The 24342-nt window shown below is 42.3% G+C and overlaps 1 protein-coding gene across 2 annotated transcripts in view; it reads left to right on the top strand.

Annotated features, from left to right (window-relative positions):
• LOC306836053 (zinc finger matrin-type protein 4) overlaps positions 1-24342 on the top strand; it is a 55937-nt gene that overhangs the window by 20510 nt on the left and 11085 nt on the right. The window contains exons 4-7 of one of the 2 annotated variants that reach the window (XM_079362957.1): positions 9585-9762; positions 13280-13537; positions 22192-22288; positions 22767-22816. In XM_079362957.1, coding sequence (XP_079219083.1) covers positions 9585-9762; positions 13280-13537; positions 22192-22288; positions 22767-22816 — 583 coding nt within the window. The remainder of the gene's footprint in view (positions 1-9584; positions 9763-13279; positions 13538-22191; positions 22289-22766; positions 22817-24342) is intronic. The other variant, XM_079362956.1, reaches the window with a different exon arrangement.

Genomic DNA, 24342 nt, shown 5'->3' with positions numbered 1-24342 from the left:
GTTGTGCTATACTTCTCCCCAGAGAGGTCATGCCTTAGCTTGTGGTGTTTCTGGTGAGATTTAGTGCAGGCAAAAGCCACCAGGCAGCTCTATATCTGTCTAATGCAGGACATGGCTAGGGAGGTCAGTGCTTTACGGATGTTTGTGTGTCTGAATGTGTTTGTGTGAGCTGAAGGTGAGCCATTGTGTCTGTAGATTTCTCGGGTCCTGTTCTGCAATTGTAGTAAATGCTGAGGCTGCATTTGCATTCACAGCGAACTGTTGGGCTTCCAATATGAAGCACCACTGCATTTCTGCACTTGATTAAATTCTGACTTTGTGTTTGTTTGTCTTGTGTTTGTTTGTGTGTTAGAGTGTGTTTGTTTGTGTCTATGAAAACACATGTGAATGTAATAGAACATTGTGAAGAGGAAGATTTATCATTGAACATTGTTTGCCCCATTTCTCTGGTAAGTCCCTAAATCCCACATGGCATAATTCAAATCGACACACAAAATACATACAGGACACAGTCAGTGGTGGTGTAGGGGGGGGGGTTAGAAGATATTGTCTCCAAAAAAGGTGCATTTCCACAGCCCACATCCTGGGATTTACTGTATGGCTATTAGGCTTGGTACAGCACTGACCCAATGTCCTTCACTGAAAATAAATTCATAATCAGTCCAACTAAGCAGCTGTAATGTTTGAAAAAATCCCCATTTAAGTCGTTCTTTACGAATAAGCAATGCACAGTTCAAAACTCAGTCAAATAATGTTTTTCTGTAGGCTGACACGTTCAAAGGAAACAGATTAAAGTTATTTCAGTTTCATTCAAAAACAAAAATCCAATGAGGCTAGAGCCTGAAGACAGAGCAGGATTAACAGCTCAAGTTTCAGGGCAGCATGAGGAAGGAGTTTTCCTCTTTTGGCCACATATTCACAGTCCAAAAACAATCACGCAGCAGAGCCGTGTTGACGCCACGTGTGATGAAAGATAGATGTGCTTTGTTGGTTTGTGATACCAACTGTCTGTCTTTTTATGTTTTAGGAAGCTGAAGGTCCTTGAGTCTGCTGATGTGGTCGTCCCCATACAGTTCACAGTCACATGTTTTGTGCCTCAAGGCTCGGCACACGCAACATTTCCCTTTTCCATGTGTATCCAAAGTGTGTGTGTGTGTGTGTGTGTGTGTGTGTGTGTGTGTGTGTGTGTGTGTGTGTGTGTGTGTGTGTGTGTGTGTGTGTGTGTGTGTGTGTGTGTGTGTGTGTGTGTGTGTGTGTGTGTGTGTGTGTGTGTGTGTGTGTGTGTGTGTGTGTGTGTGTCTCTGCATGATTATTTTATGAGCCGAAACTTTGAAAACCAGTCCAGGATATAACGTCAGTCCCCTTTTTTATCCAAAGTAACAAACAAGTGCCAGGGTATGCTGGAAAACAACTAGCTTCAGGAAGCAAAAGAGTAAATGGCAAAATGATATGCTATTGTCTTTTAAAAGTGGGAATCTTTGCTAACTTTTAGGGCCTTTCTCTGGTAGCACTGACAACGTCAGAGCCCTGGTGCTTTATTTTGTCAGGTTATGGAAGTCGGCTTGCAGCTACTGTATTCCACTTTCCTCGGTAGTTACTGTGTTTTGTTTTGGGGTTGTTTATGAAATGGCTCCGTTTGCTAAGCATACACTTTTATTCATAGAAATATCACCAAGAAAATATGAACCTGTCTTGGCCTTAATCAGCTGTAGACCTGGAAAGTGTACCCTCGAAAAGACGAGTGAGATCGCCGCAGTAAAGCTGATATCAGAAGTCCTGACCCTTCTTTATTTGGATTAGATTTCAGCACTTAAAAGGGTCTATTTAATATGGGGAAAAAAACTGTCAGCGGACATCTTTTACAGTATCTCCTGGAGAGAGAAGTAACAGTGCTGCTACTGGCAGAGGCAGATATGGAGGTCAGATTTTCCTTATATTAAAGCTCCTGCGAGCAGCTTGTGGTTTCTATTTTGGAGCCCCCCTGTGGGAATACTATTAGGATTGACTTTGTAGAAATAGTCAATCACAATCATGTCACTGGTGATTTCTTAAACTCATACTGATGCCTTTTGATAACAAGTCCTTTACTTTGCCAGTCGCTGGCTTTTTATTCTCAAAACATATTCTCAAAGAAAAGACCATTTTCATGACAAATGCTGTCGCAAAGCAATTCCAAATTTATACTTTCCATAGATTGTGAATCAATTAAAGCAGCTAACTGATTGGTTCTTCACAAAAGCTAAACAACAGGTTGTGGAAAAAAAGGGGATACACATACGACCCTGTGTGTTAAATACTGTAGGCATTTCAATTTAAGAGATGTGGGCTTTCCAAACATGTATTGTACAAAAAATACACCTGCGTCTCCATCTGTCTCCCTGAGTGAGAAAGAAATGACTCAGCCCCTCCTGGCTTTCACCTCATACGGGACACTGAATACCCAGAAAAAGACCATGTGCTCCTACACACACATACTGTACTGTACCGTGAGCGCCCCAGCTAGCATTTTCTTCATAACCTTTCACACAGCGTTGTGACACAGATTATCTGACAATCCCAGAAAAACTGATTTAAGATGAAGCATTCTACAGAGACAAAATTCTCGACATTCAATTTTGGATGAACTTTTCTTCTTTCATATCTTTCATCTGTGTTTTTTTTTTTCTTCCTCACAAGGGACGTTTTGCGCATCTTTATCTGCACTTCATCTCAGCTTTTTCCCCCCCCGTTGTTCCTGCACAGATTGACATGGTGCAGTCCAACGGGAACAGCAGAAAAGAATTGCAATGCTGTGATGTGTGTGTGTGTTTTAGTGTGGAAGTGTTTGTTATAGAGCAAACACAGGAGAAAGTAGGTCGTAAAGGTGCTCCCAGATGAAAGGGGAGGGGGACTTTATCCGTTTTTCTCCACCGTGCTCTCTCTCTCTTCTTCACTTGTGAAAAGGGCAAGAGATACCAAAGTGCTATTTTCCCTCGCCTTTTATTCTCCTTTAATGCTATATTTGCACCATCGCTCATTTCAATATACACTTACAGCGCTTCTTCAAACTCCAAATGAGATTGTCTGTATCCCTGTGCTTCTCCATGTGTATATTTAGCAATGTTTCCCACAGCCCCTCGACACCAAGCAGGAGGCAGAAGAAAGGAGGAGCAGAGAGAAAGCGAAACAGAAGGAGAGGAAGATTAACACAGCTAATTAGGAGTCTATTGTTAGGTGCATGAGCAGGATGAAGCCACCCAAACACAAAATATTGTGCGATACAGACGTCACTGTCAGCGAATGGATAAACAGGCAAACATGCGCGCACAAAAACAGAAACATTCTCAGCAATTAGGTCGCATGCAAATCATTCTCAACAGATGTGTGAGGTGCGACAGGTAGAGACGAAACACCGAGAAGATATTGAAATGAGCCACGTTAGAAGTCTGGAAATCAAAAATGAAGAAACAGAAAGGTTGATGACTTTCAGCGGAGACAGACGCAAAAGGAAAAACAGCGAGTCAGAGACGCTGTTTGTTGTTTTAAGTGGTTCAGCAGAGTGGCAGCTGTAATGAGATGACAATTATTCATGTGTCAGTCACCCACACACACTTCTGAGTTCTGATTGTTGAAAACTTTCCATGCACTGTCACTACAATCCCTGGTGTAACATCAGTCACCGAGCGACAGGCTATGCGTTGCCTCATCTTTCAGTTTCAGTCCCATCTGCGTCGACTGCTTCTCTACCTTTTGGCGTGTTTTGACACGTGAGGCCACTGCAGGCTGCGACAGAGAATCATCCCCGATCTCTTTGTCCTGAGTCAAATCCATACAGTTTATGATATTCCTCTTCCTGGTGATACAGGATTGTGGTTGAACGAGACCTCGGCAGTGCTGCCCATGATTGGGGAGATGTAGACAAAGAAGGCGAGTGGGGGAAGTGGAGGAAGAGGACAATTGGATGAATAGTGAGGAAGAGGAAGAAAAGAAAGTAGGCATTAGGGAGGAGGGAGATCAGAACATGGAGAGATGGTAATGAGCGAGCAGAGGGAATATAAGTAGGTGAAGAGGAAATGAGACTATTCTTCATAAGCGCTGCATCTACCATGATGCAATCATGAATAAAGTATTAAGAAATATGGTACATTTTACAAGCAACAAACCCACACTTGCATATACAGTGTGACTTCTATTACTCTATGACCTCCAAGATTCCGATATTGCCCAAAATATGGTATGGATTAATGAGTATGGATTAATCTATGCACCAATCAAATGCTGGTATTCATCAGCCTCTAAGAAAACACATTCATTTCACCACTCCAAGACAGAATGCATGGGAGAACTGATTGTGAAGTCTCTTTGTGTTGAAGCAAATGTCATGGAACTTTTCGTAACATGAATAAGCAACATCAGGACACCACAACAGACAGAATAAATTCCTGTGTGGTAGCACATTCTGCTTGTACTATATACACTCAACAAAAATATAAACGCAACACTTTTGTTTTTGCTCCCATTTGTCATGAGATGGACTCAAAGATCTAAAATTCATTCCAGATACACAATATTACCATTTCTCTCAAACATTGTTCATAAATCTGTCTAAATGTGTGATAGTGAGCACTTTTGCTTTGCTGAGACAATCCATCCCACCTCACAGGTGTGCCACATCAAGATGCTCATCAGACACCATGATTAGTGCATAGGTGTACCTTAGACTGTCCACAATAAAAGGCCACTCTGAAATGTGCAGTTTTGTCTCACAGCAAAATGCCACAGATGGCGCAAGCATTGAGGGAGCGTGCAATTGGCATGCTGACAGCAGGAATGTCAACCAGATCTGTTGCTCGGGCATTGAATGTTCATTTCTCCACCATAAGCCGTCTCCAAAGGCGTTTCAGAGAATATGGCAGTACATCCAACCGGCCTCACAACCGCAGACCACGTGTAACCACACCAGCCCAGGACCTCCACATCCAGCAGGTTCACCTCCAAGATCGTCTGAGACCAGCTACTCAGACAGCTGCTGAAACAATTGGTTTGCATAACCAAAGAATTTCTGCACAAACTGTCAGAAACCGTCTCAGGGAAGCTCAACTGCATGCTCGTCGTCCTCATCGGGGTCTTAACCTGACTCCAGATCGTCGCCGTAACAGACTTGAGTGGGCAAATGCTCACATTCGATGGCGTCTGGCACGTTGGAGAGGTGTTCTCTTCACGGATGAATCTCGGTTTACATTGTTCAGGGCAGATGGCAGACAGCGTGTGTGGCGTCGTGTGGGTGAGCGCTTTGCTGATGTCAATGTTGTGGATCGAGTGGCCCATGGTGGTGGTGGGGTTATGGTATGGGCAGGCATCTGTTATGGACGAAGAACACAGGTGCATTTTATTGATGGCATTTTGAATGCACAGAGATACCGTGATGAGATCCTGAGGCCCATTGTTGTGCCATACATCCATGAACATCACCTCATGTTTCAGCAAGATAATGCACGGCCCCATGTTGCAAGGATCTGTACACAATTCTTGGAAGCTGAAAATGTCCCAGTTCTTGCATGGCCAGCATACTCACCGGACATGTCACCCATTGAGCATGTTTGGGATGTGCTTGACCGGCGTATACGACAGCGCGTACCAGTTCCCACTAATATCCAGCAACTTCGCACAGCCATTGAAGAGGAGTGGACCAACATTCCACAGGCCACAATTGACAATCTGATAAACTCTATGCGAAGAAGATGTGTTGCACTGCATGAGGCAAATGGTGGTCACACCAGATACTGACTGGTTCTGAGTCCCCAGACCCTCAATAAAGCAAAAACTGCACATTTCAGGGTGGCCTTTTATTGTGGACAGTCTAAGGTACACCTATGCACTAATCATGGTGTCTGATGAGCATCTTGATGTGGCACACCTGTGAGGTGGGATGGATTGTCTCAGCAAAGCAAAAGTGCTCACTATCACACATTTAGACAGATTTATGAACAATGTTTGAGAGAAATGGTAATATTGTGTATCTGGAATGAATTTTAGATCTTTGAGTCCATCTCATGACAAATGGGAGCAAAAACAAAAGTGTTGCGTTTATATTTTTGTTGAGTATATATATATACCAGAAAGCCACCTGTCCTGACTGTCTGGGATCCAACTTTTCTTACTGGAATTTCTCTGACGTTTAGGCTTCTTCCCCTCAGCGCTGAGCCGAGTGCAGTCTCAAGTCAAAGGAATCCTGACCTGAGACCTGATTTCTGTAACATGAATAAGAAATATCACGATCTTAAACAAACAACAATGGTGCAGAGCTTGTTGAGAATGTATCAATAAGTAAGGCAGTGTCAAGTAAAAAAAAAAAAAAAAGGTGTTTCTCCAATTCTTTGGCAGACAGCACATCCTACATTACCAGAGCTTGTCTGAAGGCGCTCTGCTTGTATTCTTTTAGCAAACCTCTGGCACTTCATTGCACCCAGGAGTTTTAACCAAAACACACTGAATGGTTATTCAATACCAGGAACAACATTTATTTATTAAGCAGACGTAAGGGAGAGAGATGAGAGACAAATCTTCTTTATATGGACTTGCTCTTTAATCCAAGATTCATTGATTTAGTTTTCCTTCTTGTCCGTCAAACAAAAATAAAATGATTTTTTTTTGTTTGACATTCTGTGAGCTAGAAATGATAAAAAATGGGGACATCTGTATCCCATCTAAATAAGGACACATCTGTATGAGCCCATCAGCCCATTTGCAAATTCAGGTTTTAGAATCAGTAAGAAAAAACTGACATCAGAAAATCTCTAGAGAAATTCTTCATGCTGTTCTGAAGGAAAGAAAAATGATTTGATACCAGCTGAGAAGGAGAAGGAAACTGAGTTACTGGTGGAGATGGAGGGGGGACGACGGGACAGTTCAGAGAAAGCCTTTAACATGATCACAGCATGGACAGACACAGGGGAGGAGAGGAGGCGAGGCGGTGAGGGAGGGAGGAGGTTAGGGGGTGGCGAGGGCCTGCCAATACAGATAAATATTTCATCCCACTACACACAGAGTCACTGAGACTGATGCCCAGAGGGGGAGGGAGGACGCAAGGATGTAGAAGGAGAGAGAAAAAGTGCTCTGAGTGAAAGCAAAAAGACAAAAACAAATGAGAAGAATAGAGCGAGGGAGGAAAAAAGGAGAGAAAGAGAAAAGAGAAAGAGGGAGAGACTGGGCAGCCGAGAGACAAAGCTACGCCTGGAAGGTAAAGGTGTCCTTAACTCTCACATCCACTGTCCGTGATGCTAACCAGGGTTGACATGAGACACACACATTTACACACATGCACCCACAGATGCGCACGCCACATCCACACACACTCAGATATAGTGGCGCAGACGTTTTTCTATTATTGTCTTCTCTCTCGCCCAGACTGAGGTTTTGCTCCTCCAACAAGACTTGACACCAGAACTCGAGAGAGCACTGGTGTGAAAAGAGGGACAAAATGCAAGAAAGAAAAGAAAAGGAGGGAGAAGAGATGTGCAACAAATTGAAACAGACTTCAGAGACAGACAGAAAAAATGCCTTGATGAGTATCAATATTAGCAAGGAAAAAAGAGAAACTGTGTCAAATTCACAAGATTGTACTGAAATATGGGGACTTTTTTTATACCGACCAAGTCTTCATTCATTTAAAGGTATGTAGGCAGCTGAATATCACATCCGATTGGATTGTAAGAAAGATATAGCTTTATAACTGCTGACATGTTCCTATGACAACCTCTAATTTGCTCCCATTCAGCCACAAGAGCAAACGAGAGGGGTAGCTCAGTTACGTTCCTTATTCCTCGTTAAGGTGTTGGATAGTGTTTAGGTCATGTGCTTTTTGCAAGTCTCTATCTATAACTGGATTTAGGTGTTAAGGTTTCTGTTTTTAATAGAAGTGGTATCATCCACTGGCGTTTCAGCAGGGATTGGGTTTCTACGGGGAAAAAGAAAACCATCCGCATTCAACAGACAACAATTGTGCTTTTATTACCATGTTTAACAGATATCTCCCTGCATGTGCAGCTTTCATCTTTTTTCTTAACACCGACTCCATTCTCACTTCTTAACTCAGTTTAAAAACTGTCGAAAAAAATGCTGTAAATGAAGCTCATACTCTATACAGGGGCCGACGCTCCACAAAATACAGACAAATGTGTCAAATGCTGTTGCTTTGTCAATTCAGCCTCATGCAGACACATCTATGTTTTGCCTTTATTTGATAGGACAGTTAAAGATAGACAGGAACAGAGGATGACATGTATTTAATAGAACCAGGCTGTTGAACCTGTGACCAGTGTGACGAGAACTCTTTAACATGGACTGCTGCTCTATCAGCTGATCTACGCCAGTGACTTCCCCTCAGTATGAAGTAAACCAATCCAGGGCAATATAAGAAACTCAGAGAAAAAAGGGGTCTGAGATTCGAGTTCTATCTGAGGGCCACTTTGGGGTCATTTTGTACTCTAACTTTAAAACTTTACAGCTACCACATATTACACAAGGAGAAAAATGACCCAGCTTGCTTAGCATAATAAAATATTGGTTTAAGTCAAATGAATGAAAAAAATGCCGGACTAAGTGTCTCTGTTTCTCTATTTAGATCTTCATCCTCTTTGGCCCAGTCCACATGTAGGCGGGTTTGTTTCTGCATATTGTCCTTTCGTAGACACCCAAACCACGTTTTAGATCATTAAGAACACACCTTTTGGAAAACTCCCTCCAGGGTGAAGAAACTCCTTTTAAGGTGTTTATGGAAACAGAGTTTTGAGTTATAACGTCACGCAGTGCGCCGGTTTCTCCTCCGTTTCATGTCTTTGTGTGACGCTGTCATTTTTGTTTACATAAGATTACTGCAATAACAGACATAACCAAACGAGTGCTCCCACTATGTTGATGGACTGAGGTGATTTAATGGACAACAAGAATTCTAACATTTTGCTCCTGTTGAGGCAGAGTGTTATTATTAAAACATTTCAAGCAGTCATTAATAACAATTTTGAACAATTTCTTAAAAGTCTCAAATTATAGTTGTGTTTACTTAACTAATCCGCTTCGTGTGGGATCCTGTATTTGCATCTGTGAGTGTGTGTGCATGTGTGGGTGTGTTTGTATATTTGTGTCCATCAGGCAGTTGGTCTTCTGTGTTTGTGTTCCCTCTGCACCCCTCATCATTAGTAATGAACCAGCAGCGGTGAAAGGGCCAAGCCACAGCCTCAGCCCAGAGAGACAGATGAATATTTGATCAGCCCTCTCTTTGCTTTTGTGTGTGTGTGTGTGTGTGTGTGTGTGTGTGTGTGTGTGTGTGTTGGAGAGAAAAAGACAAAGCTCAGGGGTCAGTGCAAAGTGTACATCCTTCTATTTTTCATCTCACACTGCTTCTTTTCTCACCTTCAACTCTCCCCGTCTCTCTTTTCACACCACTCCTGTCTTCACCTCCACTAATTTCTTTTTCCTTTCTCACCTCGCTCACCCTTTCCCCCACTGTGATCCATTTTTCTATCATAAAACTCTCTCCATCCATCACTCTGCCCCCCCCCCCTCTTTTTTTAAACACTCCCCTTCCCCTCTTTTTTTTCCCGCAGGACTGTGCAGAGACAGAGGTGGACAGAAACAAGTGCTGTACCTTGTGTAACATGTTCTTCACCTCAGCCATCGTGGCCCAGTCACACTACCAGGGCAAAACCCACGCCAAGAGAGTCCGCCTGGTGCTGGGGGAGCCGCCCAACCTGCCCTCAGCCATGACCAGCCCTGCAAACACAGGTAGATGTCACGTCTTCAGTCTCTAACTGGGTTTGAGTTTAGCAACAAGATCAAACACATCAAGTATGCATGCTGCTGAATCCATGATTTAATAAGTAGAAATATTGAGGAAAATGCTTGACACAGCGGAAAGAAAGCTTGATAGAGGTGAAGTATTAGACACAAAGCAGAAGGGTCAGAGGAAGAAGAGGGCTCAATGACTCCAGATTGAAGTTTTTTTTGCTGCCAGACATTAAAAGTCTGTTGACATTTTTTCCCATTCAGCAGTCTTTCAAGTTATCAAACAGTTTAATGGAAAATCTGCATCCAGTATCTCAGTATTGAGATCATTAATAAAGTTTAGTATTGAACAGTTACTGCTTGTTGTACTGTATCAATCATAAACATGTTAATGAGCGGTATTACAAAGATTTAGGCTTTATTGAGAAAGTCTAATGTTAACCTCTTTGCTCTAATTGCACTTAAAGCAGTGCTTTGAAAGGTTACAAGGACTGATAAATAATGGAAAATAAATGCAGAGCCCACTGTTCTGATTACATAAATCTAACTTGTGTACTTACTGAATAGTTAATGCATGTGCATAAACAAGTTAGGTTAAACAGAGCAATGTTTGCAGTGTTGGAGAAGGTGCTTGAAAACCTTTACGAGAGTAAAATTAAAAGTTACTTCCCCTGCATTTTTTGGAAACTTTAGCTTCTCTTCAGTTTGTCTGGCCAAATGGCTGAGCGTCGGGATCATAGTTTTTCTATTCTTCCGACTGATCCCTGCCTTCTTAATGCTCATATCCATTCATTATCTAAAAACAGATGGAGTGTTTCTTTCTTTAACCTTACAAAAAACTTGTTCAAGTTTATTTTCCCTGTTGTAAGAACTGCCTTGAGCACAGCAGTCGATAGCTAGCAGACAGTTGGATTTTGGAAACAAAGAGAATAGCGTATTAAACGGATTATTTGATCAAGTTGCTCTTTGTATGTCGGCCTACCTCCAAGTCAGCCTTAAAAGTGAAAGCTTGAAGCATCCAATCCGTCAATTTTCTGATAATAAACTGGTACTTTAGTGGTCGACTCCTGAGCACTGGCTGATCAATACCTCTATTGGATTCCAATTATGATGTTTGTACACACAGCCTGTACTCAATGATGATCAAGGTAATTAACAATGTTGTAAAACTCCCTCTCACCTCTGCTGGCATACATCCGAGTGATCCAGACATTTCCATTCTGAGCCATGTATCTCTGAAACGAGAATATTTTTAGTTCAAAGCACATATTCTATCTAGAGTGGATTTGGAAAGCTTTAGTCATGCTTCAGTCAAAATGTCTAGCCTGAATATCAGAGAGGAAAAAACGTCTGAAAATACTAACATGCCCGAGGCCACAGAAGTAAATCTTTGAAGGTGAAGCGAAGAGATAGCCATACTGTATATTCATGAAGGTATCTTGATTAATAAAAAGTCACCTTAACATATCAAGACAGCAGAAAAAAAAGGATTTTACTTATTCTCGTGATTGTTTAAGATGTGTGGGTTTTTTCTGTCAACGCTGGTGTGACGACCCAAGGGGAGCTTTACATAATGTGATTCAAATTGGATTCAAAGTGAAAAATCAAAGAGCCATAAACACGCAATCTTGACAAAATGGGAGTGTTATAATCAAGCCCTTGAGTGACTTTTGCTAAACTTTGGCCTACTTTTTTAGAAAAAGCATCACGGCTGAACAGCGGCTGTGGTGAATTTCCGGCATTTTTAGTGACAGAGGGACCTGGAGGAAACGGAACAAAAGTACGAGAGTAGGAAAAGAGAGGAAGAGTGACCTGGGAGAGAAGAAAAGATTTCAGGAGCGATTAAAGTCAAAAGTAGCCTTCACGAGCACTCGGAGATGAGAGCTTCACGGAAGACGCACAGCAAATCTGACAGGCTTGTGTGTACATGGGCACGGAAACACACAAAAGCAGCATGACTGATGCCTGCACGTTTGCACACTTGCTTGTAAGGACACATGGATTCAAGCAGACACAGAAATACACGGAGCGAGGACTCTGAAAGCAAAGGCCGTATACGTTTGTGAAAACCCCAGAGAGACTGAGAGCAGAGATTGTACCTGTGTTCCCTCCTCTTTTCGCACACACACGCATACTAGCTGTGCCCCGCTCCGTGAAAAACACTTACTTCTGCTCCAGTGTGCATAGATCACAGTCATGGGAAAAGAAAGGGTGGGAAAACAAGGGATGGAGGAGGAAGAATGCATTGGAGGATCTCTCCCTGTTGCTGCTCGGCACGTGATGCTCCACAGAGCTGCCAGAGCTCACAAGCTTCACTCATGCAAGGACACGCACACACAGACACACACACACACAGACACACACACACACACACACACACCAGCAGAGATTTTAGCCTTGTCTTTAGAAAGATAAAATGACATTAGGAGAATTACAAGGCTACGTTTTTGTAAGTGAGATGATGGTGAGGCGTAGACAAACACCAGTAGAGGGGAATGTGAGTGGGTGTGGTTGGTGAGATGAGCCGAGACACAGCCATAGATACGGTAACTATGTGAACAGAGCCCAAAGACACATCAAGGTATGAGCAACCAATCAGATCGCAGCGGTAGTAGTCAACAGAGGCAAACAAAATAGAACTATAAATTAACACACTTCAGGTCAGTGCTCAACAATGCATGTGTGCTTCAAGTGGTTTGAGTGAGCTGATGGTTGTGAAAGAGGTGATTCATTTGGGCTTTAAGCATGTGTGAGTGTTGCTTTTGTTGGTGATATAAAATGTTTAAACGTGCATTATTGTGGTGTAGAGTCTTTGACACGTGTAGATAGAAAATTGTCACATTTGGACAAGCCATCTGGCATTCTCACAGTTTTTGCTGTGGACCCAACACCCCCTGTGATCAAATTCACATTCTTAACACATACAGTACAGAAGATACCTTTTCTAGAGCTTCATCCATGCACACATTCACGTAAGCCTTCACACATTTTCTCAAGCGTGGATTATGCCTTCAATCCACCACCCAAACACACACACAGACACAGACACACACACACACACACGTACAGACACACGCACACACGCAGTCTTCCCTGCGTGTCCTGTGGACATGTCAGGGCCTGTTGGCTATAAATGGGCAATCACCATGGTAACCAGTGTCATGTCACGAGTAGCAGGTCACCTGGAAGTCTTCCATTTTTTGTCATTCTCTTGGAGTAAGAGGAAGTGAAGGAGGAGAGGAGAGGAGGAAGTCTGATTGCTCTTTGCTCTGTCAGATCTGAACGGGTGTCTTTTTAATAACAATGCATATTTGTGTGTCAGAATCCATGTGAGATTTCACATTTGGCTGAGAGAGTAAAAGTGTTTTTTTTATGTTAATGTAATTTCATGAAAATATATTATTCGCCTTTACACTCAATTTGCATTTGAATTTATGTTAATATGCTCCTTCATTCTTCTCAATCCTACTGCTATCTGTCACCGCTCACCTCTTGTCTCTACCTTCTTTCTGTACAGACTCCTCTCCGTCCACACCGGTCCCTCCAGACCCTACTGCATGCCCCCCTCCTCCCACCGCCTTGCCCTGGCCCATGGGGGTGGTAGGAGGTAACGGCGGGAGAGAAGCAGGGAAGTACTGCTGCCTGTGCGGAGCCTGGTTCAACAACCCGCTGATGGCCCAGCAGCACTACGAGGGCAAGAAGCACCGAAGGAACGCGGCCAGAGCACGTCTCCTGGAGCAGCTAGCGGGCAGTCTGGATGCCACGGAGAGCACAGGTCAGCGACTTGGCCGTAAACATGACACAAGTTTAGTGGCAAGTGTAAGGCAGGGGGAATGTTAGGACTTTGAACGAGGAAAGGGGATAAGGGGGATCATATTGGAGATATATGCAACATATGCAGCTTCCAAAATTAAATGTTTACTTCAGAGCCATGTTGGTAGGTAGATGAAAAAATCCTTTGACCAAGCGCATTTTTTTTTTTTTACCAGCCCAAAAATTCAATTGTGTCTTTTTCATGACATTTCACTGAGATCATTTGAATTGCCCCCCGAGGACAAAACGTTTTTGGAATTTAATTGAAGTGAAAGTGTAATGTTCCTACAGATGGGATCACAGATTCAAGTCACAGAACTGATCATTTTTATACATCAGGAAAGTGAATAAAATATACGCGTGCACTGGTTGCCCAGCGTCACATGTTACGATAATATCCACGTACTCCTTGTGCACTTGTCAGCGCCGAGCACTATGCCTCTTCTGTTCCACCAGCACTACTATGCTCTACTTCATTTCAAATATGATGTAGGCACGCTTCAAACTAGACAGAAAATAACAACCCGGACAGGAAGTCAGACAAGAAAAGGCAGAGAGCGTCCAGGCTGTTCGATAGCATTATGAAGGTTAAGTTGTTGATTGTTGTCCCATTTATAGCCAACAGGCCGTGACATGTCCACAGGACACGCAGGGAAGACTGCGTGTGTGTCTGTGTGTGTGTGTGTGTGTGTGTGTGTGTGTGTGTGTGTGTGTGTGTGTGTGTGTGTGTGTGCGCATTAGTGTATGTTGGTGTGTGTTAGCATGCAACCATGAAACTCCTACATTAAAACAGCAGAGAAGAAGAAATAAAAAGCTGCACTTACACCAAATGCACTTTAAAGTCATGGTTTTCCAATACATGACTGATACAAACATTGACCCATATTTGACACCCAAGTTTGCTGATTTAGGACCCCCAACAGATATTCACAGTTATAACTTGAATCATTGAGATGTGTGTATAATAAGCTTATTATACATTAGGACTAAAAAGGGTTATAAATCATTCATGTGAATCATTTGTCCTTGAACCTTATTTTACTCCATTAAAGAGTTTCTCTCTACACAAACCCCCTTTTACTGTCCCACTGGTAATATATACCATAAACAATGACCGCCCAACAGATGGTTGGAATATGTCCTGATGATTTAATTATGGTGCAGAATTATAAAGTTTTATAGTTCAGTTGGAGGGCCATCATTATAGCTACTACTCAGGCTGCCATTGGCTATAGTAGCATAGAACCAGTGAAGGAAAAGTCTAACTAGGTCAAGCGAGGTTTCAGTCAAAAGGTCAGAGTTCATGAATTATTACAGAGTTGAAAATTAGGAACAGTGACTTTGATTTCAAATCAATCTGTGGATCTTGGGTGTAGCGTGTTTGGATTAAGTCTTTACTGGATTCTGCTCTGGGGAATTCTCATTGATGCAGCAGGACTGTTTTGGATAGATCAATATTGTGACTGAAAGAGTACATTAGACCTTCAGAAGGTAATAAAAATGAATCATAAAGACTTCATCTTCATCTGACAGATGCATAAATTGGGTGTTGGTTGGCTCTGGTTGTTGCGAGGTATGGCATGAGTGATACAGATGTGTGAATAACGGTGATAATGAGAAGGCCTGCTTCTCGTCAGGGTCGGTGATTCGTCAAAAAGTGGATTGCGTCTTCATTAATGGATGTTACATTTTTTGATAAGTTCAAATTTTGATTAACTGTGCCCAACTTTGACCATTATGCTATTATAAGTAACACCTCTTCATGGGGTTGTCTGAGGTCAAAGGCATCTCAGTGGGGAATTTCATTCTGTTACAGCGTAGCTTACGTAGCTTTCAGACTTGTAACCAAGCACTGTGACGTTTAAGTGTGAAAAAGAAAGTCACTGCAGCTGTTTATAGCATGTTTAGCTTTAAAAGTAACTAAACCCTGCTGTAAATCATAGTATATGGGTGTTAAGTAGTTTTAGTTATCAATATTAAATTTAACAAGGTCGACATATCCAATGTCCTCTACAGGTTGAAACCTGTTGCCGCAATTACATTTTTATATTGGTTGATCTGGTGTTTGGGGACGTTTGTAGTGCCTGCTTTAGTCACTAAACCCTATGAACCATGTCAGCTGACTCAGCAGCTGTTCAGACTCAAGTGGATTGAGAGAATTGTGGGAGTTGAATAAAAAATCTAAGAGGCCCGCTGTGAAATATGACGATTGCGAAGTCCAAAATTGGGCTATATGTTTAAACATGTAAAAGCCATCACATTCATATCCTCTAGAGGGAATCTTCTACCAATCAGAAACGTCTCCAATCGTCTCCTGACCCTCCAAGTCCTCTGCATCTGCTGTCTCAGCATTGGCTGTGTTCAGGGTTTAAACTAACACCGCTTGATTATAGCCAACAGAAGACTCTGGAGGAGAGAAGTCCTCTACTTCAAAACTACATTACTGCTTCTAGAGTCATTGCTCATGGTTAAATAATGTAGCTTCACTTGCTAATAACTTAATGTGTGTGTGTGTGTGTGTGTGTGTTGCAGAGATGGTGCAGTGGATAGTAACTGCACGAAGGAGCGAGTGAAAGTGTGTTAACATGTTAATTCATCAATGTATGAATGCCATTTTTTTTTTCAAACTCATGCACTTTAGTAGAAACTGTGAGCTTTATCCTTTAATAAACACATTTATAATTCTGCCAGCAGCTGAAACATGAGTCCCACTCAGAGCGACACTTAGGGGTCAACCAGAAGTAAACAATTACGCTGGTACCATTTCTTGCACAAGCTAATTAATCAGTTAATCTAGAATGAAATTACAGTTCCCACATTAAGTCCTGGTTTTGAATGACTATGTTTGTCTCCCTCTCTCCCTTTATTCCTCTCATCTCCCACACAAATACATTCATACATAGATTTAGCAGTGAGAAGACACATTTCTGCCAGAAGGGTATTCTAATGAAATTATTTATAGTGTTTGGAACAGAAATTGCTTTTCCTTCTCTGGTTCCTACGAGTGATACGGTCCAACAACATCCCACTGCTGCACACAGATCAACACGTACAAACACGGCGTCACACGACACCTCTGCTGCTCACAAGTTCGACACACTCATACCGCACACATGGCAGCGTGCAGACATCGCAGCGCACACATTCAAATCCTTTGTGAGCCAAAGCTGGGCTGTTCGCTTTGTGCTCCAGGTGCCATGACACAAACCATCATCTCAAGAAGCCAATCATATTAAAAGCATGAGTCATGTTACCGCCTACACTGGCTGAGAGCCTTTAAGAGGTGTCATGTTGGATATCGTCCTCCTGTGCACAGACTGTGGCCCAGATCCCACAACCTCAGCTGTTTTTCAGGGAAATTTGACTTCAATTCTCAGCATTTAACTCAGTTTAATTTTTAAATGTAAAAAAACACTTAAAGTCTGAATTTCCTACTGCAGGATATGTTGCTTATGATATTTTTCAAAGGCAACAAACTGATATCCAAAGTGTAATCATAGCCGACGGGATCTCTTACTGTGCCATCAATCATGTGTTTTGTTCCAGTATCTTTGTTTGCTTCTGGAAAGTGCATTTCCATTGTCAGCTCTCGTTTGTTCAACATTATACCATTGGTGCAAGATTCTCACTTCTGATTGGCTTTTATCGCCACTTCAGGTGTGAAGTCACAGGTGTGTGGGGTACAATCTCAGAGGGAGGGTCAGGGCAAGGCTGCAGCTGAGCTCAGAGAGGGAGGAGGGAGAGGAGGAGAGAGAAATGAGGAAGTTGGTCGAAGCCAAGTGCAGATTCATCTGTCCTTTTGTCCTCTGTTCCCCCTTTGTTGGACGCTTTTCTCTTCACATTCTTTATCTTCTTTATCCCCTTCCTGCAGCTGTACTTCATCTTACATGCTTGTTTATTGCTACTGCGGTTGTGTTGTGTGTAAAAGTGTGTGTGTTCACAACTATGGGCGTCGATGTCTCATCTGTCATACTCATTATCCCCCCTTCGAGGTACAGGTGAATTATTTACACACCAATATTCCCTGCGTCCCCAAACCGAGGCTCCACAGTCAGTCCTGCTCTATTGTCTGCTTGTGTCCCATTGATGATGCTGACCTTTAGTTGCACTTCTATATTCTGTCTCACCTCCTCTCCTGCCCCCATATTCGCACACTCACAACCGAAACACATCACAAAATCCCCATGACATTTATATCGACACCGTTTCTTCCTCTTGAATTTTTCTGGTGTAATTGTGAAGACGGGGCACAGGGGAAAATGACGTTATTTTAAGCAGTTAGGTGCCAGACAAAATCCTCGGAGATGGATTACAGAGGTGGGCGACCAAAATTCTAGTGGGGGTGGTTACTAAGGTGAGATGGCGCCTGCCTGACTCAGCTGTGTCTCTACATAAATCACGACAGGAGTAGAAACCCCTCAAGACGGAGCCGGCACACTGTCTCCTCTCTCCGGAGAGAATTAGAGGCGGTGAGATAAGTGTCTAGGAGTGAAGTGTGTGTGTGTGTGTGTGTGTGTGTGTGTGTGTGTGTCTGTGTCTATGTGTCTGTGTGTGTGTGTGTCTATGTGTGTGTGTGTGTGTGTTTGTGTGTGTGTGTGAGGGGGTGTGTGTAGACCCGGGAGAGGGTGAAGTAGCAAAGCAGAGAAAATTGTGTGTAATTGATGACTGTGCCTGAGTTTTGAGACAGTGTTGACCTCGCCTCCCACGAGACAGCACGCACTGTGACACAATCACACAAGCAGGCCTACATACAGCACATGCACGCGTAAACAAGATTTATTACATGAATTGTAGATTCACACAACAAGAACCTAAAGATGAACCAAGTCAGAAAAAACTAAACAAGCACGTGTGTAAAAAGTATTAAAAAGTTTCGACTGAAAATGGGCTACAATGAGCTATTCTTTGACATAAGTCAAATAACTCTCGTCTGAAACACTGACCATACATAAAGTGATGCGAGGATTCTCCATCTGCTGCTGTGGTACAAAAGTGAAGACCCTCCCAAACAAAACTTTCTTTAGCTCATGTTCTGGTGAGAAGATACCTCACTGATATACTGTGCTGAGGGTCGAGAATCTCTTTTATTCACAGAATAATAGACGTGCATTGTGCTGGGCAGGTCTATAATACATAACGTATTGTGTATTAAACGTTAAAAGCACAGATTGGAAATGTGATACGAAATGAAAGGAAGAATGTGTGAGATCTGACACATACGGTAAACACAGGCGACAGCAGCTCGAGCAGAGCATCCTTTTGTCTCTGTGCAAACTTGAATGGAGGGGGGTTGGAAGTGTGTCGATGAAGGAGAGCGGAGGCTTTTAGTATAATTTTGACACTTAAGATTGTTATAAAGAGTGAATTGCAAAATGTGATTAGCCCTTGTTGACATCCCACTAGTATCATTTCCGTGTTAAGTATTGTTTCAGCCTCGAGTATGTCAAAGTTTTGGTATCATGACAACACTGTTGTTAAGTACGAGACAGAAAAAAAAACAACAACATGCGATGTTGAGATGCTGCTGAATCGTGAGTCTGGAATAATGGAATAAAGTTATCTAAACATGTTAAGCAAAAGCTCAAAAAGTTCTTCTTTTTTAACTTGGATATAAATATTGTAAGTCAAAACCAGATGGTGCACACTTTGTAATCTGTGTTATAATTGCTGCAAAACCAATTAAGTCTCCCTCTAAGTATTTTTACTCTGAAATATTCCATGAGGATTCATCTTTCTCTCACCCGGAGCTCAGCACCTCGTTGTTATAGTATTTGTGATGTATTCCTGTGAGACGCATTGTCAGGCCTGTGCTGCAGACTGTTGGTTTTGATTACATCTCAACGGGCTTCTTTTGGGATCCAGGTCCTTTTTAATCTTGCAGAGCACATGGTAAACCTACAGTGTACCACAGAACAAAGGCTCTCGGGTAGTAAAAGTCCTTTTAAGTACTATCCTGCCTTCACGGAGAAGAACATTATCCACAATGTGTGATTCTTGGCTGCAGTAGTCCTGTAAGAGACGGGCAGAGGAAACTCAAAGTATATATCTGTAATTTGATGTTCACTGGCTGTTGGGACAATGTTCTTGAACCTCACACATTACTCCCTCCTTTAAAACTACAATGTTCATTTACAGCATCACTCTCTTCTGCACTGACCCTGCACCTGAATACCCTCCAGAGAATCACAAATAAAAGATGCTGCATTTAGAGCTTGGCAGGGTATCTTAATGGGACGAGCTATGAGCATCATGCTCCAAATGGGTCATAAACGTTTTTTGAGCTCAGGCTAAGCTAAAATACATCATGTTGAATTTCTTTACAACAAGACTCTTAAAAAGGAACATGCACAGAATGTAGCTCATTACTTTTTTTGACAAGCGTTTAGGCTTCTCCTTCAGGGGGGCCAGAAATGCCAGAAGAGTCTTAAAGGACAGCCACAAACAGCTCCACACCCACAGCCTCTGCTCATCTCACCCCCTCTTTTTTCTCTCTCTCTCTCTCTCTCTCTCTCTCTCTCTCTCTCCCTCTCCCTCTCTCTGGCATATCTTGATGTGTAATTAACCAGGCTTAGAACACCCTCACAAAAACACGCTGCATGCTGTCACTCGCAAAGCACACACACTTCCCCTGCATGTAATTACCATGGATTAGGGCACAATGATGTCTTTTGCCAGAATTGCTTTACTTACCAAAAAAAAACAGTGTCAGTGCATGTGACCGTGTCTGTATGTTTTAAGTGTGTGTGTTCAAAAGTCTGGGGCACATGAACATTTCTGGCACAGACGCTAACTGCAGCATATTGAGCGTCAGTGCTGCTTGGCTGGGCGGCAGGGAGGTGGCATCAATCAGCTAAAAGCAGGGCAGCTGCACGTGTGCGCACACAGACACATGCACATAAAGCACACTTAATCGTGTATACAAGAAAAGACCGCTTTGTGTAATCCTCGCAGTAGTATAGAATTACGGAGGAAGGAGAATGAGAGACTTATCATTCCTTTTTTTCCCCAAATTATCTCTTCTTCAATTAATGGCCTTTTCATTAAGACAGGACAGAAGTAATGACATTTTGGTAGTCTGAATGTATTATCTCTCTGTTTTCTCCTCCTTTCACACTCTAATAGATGCAAATATCAACATTTACGACAAAACAGTGCTTACTCCAGGCGACTAATTCAGTCGTGGCTATTTTTTTTTTTTTTTAAATGACTGCTTGTCCTTAATCACCCCTGAAACCGGCACAGACAACAGGGAGTGGATCTGCCACATTATGCAGCTTCTGCCTGGTATAAACGACCTCCCACCACTCCCTCTAACAGTATTACAACTTCATCTCCCAACACACTTCTCCAATTACCGCCACAGAAGGTCAAAAGGTGATGAAATACAGAGGCAACTCATAAATCTCAAGGACAGTAATGACAGGAGGGAAAAGGGCACCAACACACACACAAGCTCCTGATATCAGGTACCACACCCAGAATTCATCATCAAAAATTAAAAAGGATCAAAAGAAAGGGACAGACAAATAGGACGCTGAATGGACAGGCTTTGAGAGGGGAAATGGCTTCAAGCAATTATTTTTGACTGCCTTGTCATACAACCCTGAAGCATCAAGGTTGTTCATCTCTGATCGAAGTAAAAGTTCTGCAGAGACGGCGCTGCAGTGGGCAAAATGGGAGACAACGAAAATAGCACACCATCGCATCTCTGACAGAGAATACGCAGCCAATCATGTCATGCTGCTGATTGCCCCATCTTCATCACCACAGAGCACCTCCTCCTCTTTCTCTGCCGTCGAGAAAGAGAGAAGATTATAAAATCTGTGTTGTTGCGATGTGGTAGTTAACACAAGCGTCAAAAGTATTTTTTTCAGAGGAAAAAAAGCCCATGTCATGTTTCCTGCTGAGGTCATTTAACACTTGCATGAATTCTACACCATTTGTGCAGCGTGAAAACTCATTATCCTTTCCCATGTCTCCATCTCCTCTCCCTCATCCCATCTTTTTATACACATCTTGTTTTTTGCCAGAAATACACTCGTTTCCCTCGCTCCACCTCTATCAGTGTATCTCCATCCTCATCCATCTATTTTTGGGTGTTCATCTCGACCACCTGCAAACCCTCTAATTAGTTCACATCTGTGTCTGAGGCACGCTATTGCAGGAAGGCATTCACCAATACAATACAAATGTGCATGCAGACTCAGCCGTGCACAGTGCTACACATGCACGCAACCTTGTTCTTTTTCTAATCCCATTCTTTCCAATTCTTCACACCCTGCTGAAGTTTCAAAAGGAAGGAAAGAAGAAGAAGAAGGCAGTGATTTAAGAATCTAAAAATGAAACTGGCTTTCTGCTAATGATCAGTATAATCAAACCTTTTTCCAGATGCACTCTAATTAGGAAAATTACTCAGCACTGCAGAATGTAAAAATAGGTTAGTTATTTGGTGTTGTGTGAGAGTTAGGGTTAGGGGTTGCTCACGTTGGCCTTGATGCTGCTGCAGCAGAGGATTTAGATGAGGATGATTATATTGGCAGTCACAGATTTTTACAAGCTATACTTATTGAGACTGCCTTCAGTCATCTCTGCACCTGTGTGTTCGTCTCTTTACAGGTCTGCGCAGTAGTTACTCCTGCAGTGTCTGCAGTGTTGTCCTCAACTCCATCGAGCAGTACCATGCACACCTCCAGGGCTCCAAGCACCAGAACAAGTAAGTACAACCACTTCACATACAAAGTGCAACTTTTCCAAATTCACACAACAAAACAGATAATCCCACAAGAACACCAGTATCTCGTGGTGTTTGGAGGTGTGAAAGTAGAGTTTCAATGTAACCTCTTCCATTTTCTCTCAAATTCTTTAAAAACGTTTCAATTGAACAGAAAGGTGAACTCTACAAAACACACGGGGGGAAGTCAATTTGAAAATGTGCAGTCTTATCTTGATTTGTACAAAATTGAGACTACGAAGACGCAAGCTGTCTCGGTGAGAGCGGTAACGGAGTCAGGAACTTTTTTGATGTGTGGGCTAAATTTAACATCTCAACATTTTATAACTGAATCATTTCGCTGCTTTGATGATAAAGGTGATGTTTGCAATGTGTGCAATATGTCTTTTAGATTATTTTTTTTGTTAACTAATCAAACCCCCTTCCTTTTTTAACAACACTGGGTACAACCCTCTGACAGCGGCTCTAGAGACAAGACGGAAGTAGAATCAACATGTGGAGAGAGCACAGGTGGAGCAACACTTTCATTTACATATTAAAAAACGCAAATAAACGTGTGTATCACAAGAGTGTATATATTTTATCAACCATTTCCAATGTGTTCAAAGTTATGTTAACTCTGTCTCAAACCCTGTGATAGCAACTTCTAATCAAATGAAAGACCATCTCGTGGTGTAAGTCACTCTGTGACACTTCACCAGGTGTGTGACGCAGGTGTAAGCCACTGGAGGGAAACAACCCTTTGCAGGACTTTCTTCCTGTTAGTGGCCACTGTGTCACATAATTACATGATCGCCATGGTTTCATGATGCAGCAGGAGTGTTGGGCCTGAATACACAACGTATCGTTTGACATCAAGGTGATCCAGGTGGATCCTAAAGGAAAGGACCTACTGAAGCAATCCATTTCTGTTGAAGGTGTTGAGCATCTTAGTGGCTTTATACATCTAAATATCTGATGACGGGGAAAGTGCAGTTTAAGGTAGCATCCATTTCTATTGAACCTAAAAGCAATATAGAGAGGAAGAGCAGAGTGCAAAAGCACATTGGAAAGGAGGTGATTTCATTGTAAAGAATGACAATCAAAAAGAAAAGTGCTCATGTACTCTCAGCCACTGTAAAGGAAATCTTGTCCACCAGCAGGAAAAATAATCGTGCTATGGACCAGTTACATTTCATGCATTTAACATGAGATAGCTGCAAGCATGGCTATAGGCTGTGTTTTGTGCATGTGTGCATGCATGAGTCTGTTTCTATTTAAAGCAGTCTAACACTAATCAAGTGTGTTCTAAATGGAGCATTTGTCCGATAAAAGGCTCCTTAAGGACAGGGTTTTGTTGTTGCGGCTGTTTCTTAATTCCTAGTCACATTTTTAGAGAGTTGAAACCCTTGGGTTGAAATGTCTGTATTTATCCACCATGGGGCATTACTTGTCTGGGATGCACAACTCCTGAAACAAGTTATCTTGGAGTGAGAGTGGTGGGTGTAGTGAGAAAAACAACAGCAGTAACAAAGGCTCAGAAAGGCAGAGAGGGAGGAGGGTGAGACAAAACAAAAGGGAAAGTTTTAGCTTTTTATCAACTCAAGGATAAATTCAGATTGCTTTAACCGCTGGTCACTTGAAAGAGGAGATTTATGTGAACGTAAATGATGTGTTAGCTACAGTGAATATACAGTGTGTGCCATAAATTGAACTGACACCGACTCATATTTTTAGCTTTTTCTTTTACGAGTCTTAATGCAAAACCTTCATCAGAACATGACCCTTTACCCTCCATCGTTTATGTAACTAAAAGGAAAATTAAAAATCACATCATGGTTTGCTAACGTCCTTTAAGCTAGTGTTGAGGTTCAGAGCAGAAACGGCAAGTGGGCTGAAAAGAGCAAAGCACATTATGAGAAGAAGGGGAAGTGTAACCGAAAAGCAAATAGACTTTTTCTACACAGCTTAAATGTGATTTGCTGAAGTGAACAGGCAGCAGCATACATATGTTCCTCAAAAATGAAATGGAATTGTATTTTTGAAGATTGGGACAG

The sequence above is a fragment of the Symphodus melops genome (genome assembly GCF_947650265.1).
Source record: "Symphodus melops genome assembly, chromosome: 15".
Classification (NCBI taxonomy): domain Eukaryota; kingdom Metazoa; phylum Chordata; class Actinopteri; order Labriformes; family Labridae; genus Symphodus; species Symphodus melops.
This window is presented reverse-complemented; position numbering and strand designations above follow the sequence as displayed.